This window comes from Sinocyclocheilus grahami, unplaced genomic scaffold (assembly GCF_001515645.1).
Source record: "Sinocyclocheilus grahami isolate Dianchi unplaced genomic scaffold, SAMN03320097.WGS_v1.1 scaffold73.1, whole genome shotgun sequence".
NCBI classification, from domain to species: Eukaryota; Metazoa; Chordata; class Actinopteri; order Cypriniformes; family Cyprinidae; genus Sinocyclocheilus; species Sinocyclocheilus grahami.
In genome coordinates this window covers 422846-429294 of record NW_015505252.1, presented here as the reverse complement: position 1 = coordinate 429294, position 6449 = coordinate 422846, and the positions used below count along the sequence as shown (strand labels likewise).

General features: G+C 35.6%; 1 protein-coding gene across 1 annotated transcript in view; it reads right to left on the bottom strand.

The window, feature by feature from the left end:
• The window catches only part of LOC107585681 (notch receptor 1), a 40765-nt gene that overhangs the window by 13292 nt on the left and 21024 nt on the right, over positions 1 to 6449 (bottom strand). Inside the window, exons 11-13 of the mRNA XM_016272809.1 lie at positions 5700 to 5933; positions 5502 to 5612; positions 2172 to 2510 (exon numbers count right to left, since the gene is read on the bottom strand). Coding sequence (XP_016128295.1) covers positions 2172 to 2510; positions 5502 to 5612; positions 5700 to 5933 — 684 coding nt within the window. The remainder of the gene's footprint in view (positions 1 to 2171; positions 2511 to 5501; positions 5613 to 5699; positions 5934 to 6449) is intronic.

Below are 6449 nucleotides of genomic sequence, written 5' to 3'. Positions count from 1 at the left end.
TGAGATAGACAATAACTTTATTTATCGTGCACTGTCGGCTTCACAACTTTGCAGATAGTTTAGGTTCACATACAGCTACATGACACACTGCATGAAAGGTAATATTCGAAAAGGCATAATAGGGGCACTTTAATAATAAAATATATTACTTTATTGTAATTTATTATTTTAATTATGTTTATTATTTTTTACCTTTTTAAATGGCATTTTATTATATTTTATATTATATATTTATGATTTAATTTTGACACTGCAGTAAAATTTTAAAATACTAACTCCATAAAAAAATTCATAAAATTTCACACAGCCCATCATCGTTTGCATGTAAACGTTAGAATCTATCTATATTAATCATCTTAACAATTGTTTATTGCTTAACTTTTTAAGTTAAAAAATCATAAAACAGCTGTTTCGAGATTGCATTTAATGAATTTCTATTAGCAAAAATTCATACAATTTAAAATGGTTGAATGTGAACCATCACAAACTCCTCCTCTTATGTACTGCAAAGGATTGTGAACCAGAAAGCATGCATAATATGAAAAGCCATTAGGACTAATCTTCCACACTATTTAGGAAGTATTGGGACGCAGCGTCTTACCGCTGAAGCCGGCTCTGCAGGTGCACATGTAGCCGCTGGTCATGTCCTTACAGGTGCCTCTGTTCACGCACGGGTTGGACAGACACTCGTTGATGTTGATGTCGCAGTTGCGTCCCATCCAGCCGGCCTCACACATGCATCTGTAGCTGTTGATCTGGTCCAGGCAGTTGCCGTGGATACAGGGGTTGCTGGAGCACTCGTTGTGTTTGGAGAGGCAGGTGGCGTCACGGAAACCCTCGGGACAGAGGCAGGTGAAGCTGCTGACGCCGTCGATGCAGGTGCCGCCGTTGTGACATGGGTTTAACGCGCAGTCGTCAATGTTGATGTTACACATTGAGCCTGTGAGGAAAAACAATACGTGTGGAAAAGACAGAAATGAATCTTCTGAAATGCAACATATTTCTGTGTGCAACTGAATAATCAGTGGAAAATATTATAGGATGAACTTGATTTGATTCTAAAAGATGCTTTTGAAGATTTTTTATATAATATTGTTTTATGAGTCTCCTAAAACAGGTTTACATGCATGCGAGGTCAAAAAACACGTTAGTTTTCTCAAAAAGTAGATTTAATTTGACCTAATTTCTAACTGATTCGTAAACGACTCGTGCGAAGCAGTTCAAAGAATCAGTCTCTCTAAACCCCTCCTTTCCGTGAGCCCTCACTGCTGTGATTGGTCAGATGGCGCAGTCCTTTGTGATTGGTCCAGAGCCGTAGAGAGCTTGGCTCTGGATTGGTCTACCGCGTACAGCGCGTGTCGGAAGCGAAAAGCCCATTGCCATGACGGAATGACAGCCCTGGAGCCCTTGTCAATACATAGAAAAGATGGTATCGATTGTACCTTACCAATTCGAGTCGGAGTCTGATGATGAAACGGTTGAACTGGCTGAACGACAAGAGACTGATTCGCAAGCACGACTGGAGCAGCATGTTTCTCAGTGGTAAGTGTTAACAAGTTTGTGGTAATTATGAGATAGACAATAACTTTATTTATCGTGCACTGTCGGCTTCACAACTTTGCAGATAGTTTAGGTTCACATACAGCTACATGACACACTGCATGAAAGGTAATATTCGAAAAGGCATAATAGGGGCACTTTAATAATAAAATATATTACTTTATTGTAATTTATTATTTTAATTATGTTTATTATTTTTTACCTTTTTAAATGGCATTTTATTATATTTTATATTATATATTTATGATTTAATTTTGACACTGCAGTAAAATTTTAAAATACTAACTCCATAAAAAAATTCATAAAATTTCACACAGCCCATCATCGTTTGCATGTAAACGTTAGAATCTATCTATATTAATCATCTTAACAATTGTTTATTGCTTAACTTTTTAAGTTAAAAAATCATAAAACAGCTGTTTCGAGATTGCATTTAATGAATTTCTATTAGCAAAAATTCATACTATTTAAAATGGTTGAATGTGAACCATCACAAACTCCTCCTCTTATGTACTGCAAAGGATTGTGAACCAGAAAGCATGCATAATATGAAAAGCCATTAGGACTAATCTTCCACACTATTTAGGAAGTATTGGGACGCAGCGTCTTACCGCTGAAGCCGGCTCTGCAGGTGCACATGTAGCCGCTGGTCATGTCCTTACAGGTGCCTCTGTTCACGCACGGGTTGGACAGACACTCGTTGATGTTGATGTCGCAGTTGCGTCCCATCCAGCCGGCCTCACACATGCATCTGTAGCTGTTGATCTGGTCCAGGCAGTTGCCGTGGATACAGGGGTTGCTGGAGCACTCGTTGTGTTTGGAGAGGCAGGTGGCGTCACGGAAACCCTCGGGACAGAGGCAGGTGAAGCTGCTGACGCCGTCGATGCAGGTGCCGCCGTTGTGACATGGGTTTAACGCGCAGTCGTCAATGTTGATGTTACACATTGAGCCTGTGAGGAAAAACAATACGTGTGGAAAAGACAGAAATGAATCTTCTGAAATGCAACATATTTCTGTGTGCAACTGAATAATCAGTGGAAAATATTATAGGATGAACTTGATTTGATTCTAAAAGATGCTTTTGAAGATTTTTTATAAGTTTTAACGCGCAGTCGTCAATGTTGATGTTACACATTGAGCCTGTGAGGAAAAACAATACGTGTGGAAAAGACAAGACAGAAATGAATCTTCTGAAATGCAACATATTTCTGTGTGCAACTGAATAATCAGTGGAAAATATTATAGGATGAACTTGATTTGATTCTAAAAGATGCTTTTGAAGATTTTTTATAAGTCATTAATGCTCAACAGGGCTGCATTTATTTGATCAAAAATACAGTAAAAACAGTAATATTGTCAAATATTATTAGAATTTAAAATAACTGTTTACTATTTGAATATACTGTAAAATGTAATTTATTCCTGTGTTGCAAAGCTGAATTTTCAGCATCATTACTCCAGTCTTCAGTGTCACATGATCCTTCAGAAATCATTCTAATATGCTGATTTACTGCTCAAGAAACATTTATTATCAATGTTGAAAAACGTTGTGCTGTTTATTATTTTTGTGAAAACAGTGATACATTAAATTTAGATTTTTTTAATGAATAGAACGTTTAAAAGAATGCCATTTATTTGAAAGAATACAATAATACCATTTGGAATAATACTTTTTTTTAAAAAAGTAAATATAATATAATGTAATATAATATATAATCCTTTTTAAATGTTTACATTTTAATTACTATAAAACTGTAACTAAATGTTTACTCACACACACACACACACACACACGCAGACTAAATGATAGATAAATGAATTGAGGAAACTTTAACAATATGACCAATTTTGACCTATTTAAGACAGTAAAGGAGGTTAAAGGTAAATGAGTAAGACAGTAAAGGAGGTTAAACAACTTAAAGGCCATATATTTGATTCACATCACATTGAATCACATATGTCGAGAAAAGCCTGTCAATCATTTTCCTCACTGACCATCTGCATTTATCATATATGATGCTCTTCAAAGTCTTACAGTGATCTAACCCAAAGTTTGAAACGTATAACTATCGATAAGTGAAAATGCATAGTAAAGGAATGTTCCTTGGGACTCTTGTTCATTGCCTGCCTTTGTGTGTGTTTGTGTGTGTGGGCCCCATCCCAAATCTCCAGCCCTGCTCCGAATGCACAAAGGATTTCCTCCACCCTCTTGCGCGCTTTCATTCATCCTTACTCACACACCCCTCACACACTCGCCGGGGGAGGGCAGGTCCTACAGAGGGCTGTTTGCAGATATAAAAGGACAAACCTTATTTCACACACGGCCGAACAACAATTACCCCCTCGACACACACACACACACACACACACACACACACACACACATCCCTCCTCTGTAGGGTAATGGGTAACTGTTTGATTCTCCAACAACAATGGGACTTTATTCCAGTTTCTCTCTCACACACTAAACTGAGTACAATACTTACTACAATACCTTTAGTACCACTCAAAAAGTGTTCCGGTCATGCTTAAAAAAAACAAAAACAACACCTGTTCACTTGCAGCACCCATAGACTGATAACTATTATATACATTTTAGATCCCTTTTTTTAATATTTAAAGTTAAATTAAATAAAAAATATGATTTAAAAACAAATTAAATACAAATATTTTTTATTATATAGCAAACAAAAAAAGGCATTTGAGGCCATGCTAATAATTTAAATGTAGCGAAAAAGCATGCTATTTTAGCAAAGCTATTTAAATAGGAAAATAAATAAAATTAATGTTTAAAAAGAATTTTCCTTCTCTTATGTGCACAAAGGATTGTGAGCAATATAAGTCCTTAAAATAAAGTAAAGTTGCAATGACAATTTCTGTACTTGAAGATTCAAGAATGACAATATCAGGGCATACTAGGCTAAGAAATAGTGTTTTTTATGTGCATGTACGTATTAGTATCTAGTCAATTTAATTAGCTCAAAATTCTTTATTAACTCTTAGGTTCATGCATATAAAAAGGCTGTTTCAGCTTTGCATTCAGTGCTTTTGTAGTAGAAAAAGTTGTAAAATTGAGGCTGAAAAAGTAAACTGCCCTCCCCTTCTTACATAGTGCAAAGGATTATGGGCAACATCAGTCCTTAAAGCTGTATATAGCAAAAGTTACAAATAAGGCACTTGAATGACAAAAATACTCTATATACACAAAAAACATAAAAAATAAATAGTGTTTTATGTTGTGTATGCTTGCCATCTGCATGCAAGCATTAGCTAAATTAGTTAAAATGCATTTATAATGATGCATTTCATGCATTTAAAAACTGCTGTTTTGGCTTTGCATTCAGTGCTATTTTAGTAGAAAAACTCATAAAACTGATGTTGAAAACTGTCCTAAACTTGTGTTGCACAAAGTATTGTAAGCAATATCATTGCTTAATAAAATAAAGTTGCAATTCTGGGACATACAACAGCCTTAAAAATTATGATTTTTTAAATTTTACTTGTGTGTTTAGGCATATAAAACGGTTTCTGCTTTGCATTCAGTGTTATTTTAGTAGACATTTATGTTGAAAACGAGATAAAATAAATAAAATAAAGTTCTGTTTTAAATTGTGTTCTTATGTTTTTATTATAGGTATAAGAACAATAACGTACTTGATGCTGTGCTATATTGTGAAACTCCTCCTGCTGCTGTCCTATATTCACAGTATAACAGGGCCTATTGTACCTTTTCCTTAAATGCAACATACAAAGGGTCAGTCTTGTGATCATTCGGGCCGTAGCATTAATGTAAAGCACACCTGTGTGAGTGTGTGTCCCAGTTGGGAAAGGCAGTCTCTGCCCTAAGTCATATCTGTTATCTGATACACAAGCTCTGCACTTCGCTGGCCACCTGTTCACCTGTTCTCTCACACACACACACAGATTCTGCTCTGACTCACCTGTGTATCCGGGTTCACACACACACTCGTAGCCGTTGATCTTGTCGATGCACTTTCCATAGTCGCACGGTTTACTCTTGCAGTCGTCAATGTTTATCTCACAGTTCATTCCTGCGGACGCAATCACGACATGATTATGTCATCGTAAACTCACCGTTATATTTTGCACAAGTGTTTTTATGAGCGTGCATGTGTTACCTGTGGTTCCTTTAGGACAGGTACAGGTGTAGGCGTTCTCTCTGTCCTGGCAGGTGCCTCCGTTTCGGCAGGGTTGGCTCAAGCACTCGTTTATATTGGTCTCGCACAGGCGGCCCGTGTATCCGGGGTGACAATCACAGGTGAAAGCAGCCACGCCGTCCCGACACACGCCGTAATGACAAGGGCTCGACACGCACTCATTGATGTCCAGCTCACAGTGAGCGCCAGCAAATCCTGCAGAAATATATTTGAAAAGCCAGATTTAGAATGTTGGAAGTGACACTCATTTCATATGCGAAGAGGTTAGCCAATCATAATACAGGGAATTTACATATGGATTTATTTACTGGGTGTGTCTCATTTCTGCGTATGTCATTGAGGCTGCCTCAATGTTTTTGGTGTGGAAAATAAATCAATAAAATAAAAAATAAGATGAAATAAATAAAAAAAGTTTAAAATAAAAAATAAAATACAACAAAAATAAGATAAAATAGATTAAGATAAAATAACAGAAAACAAATAAATAACAATAAAATAAAATAAAAAACAATAAAAATTATTTAAAATAAAATAAAATAAATTCTAGATCAAAAACCTACACTGAAAACTTAAATTAAACTTAAATTAAAATTTTGCCTTGCCAACTAAGTGAAATAAAATAAGTTGGAGTATTAAAATTACTATAAAATAAATTATTCTTAAATAAACAATTAAAATTGTTATATAATAATATAATATATAATAATAATA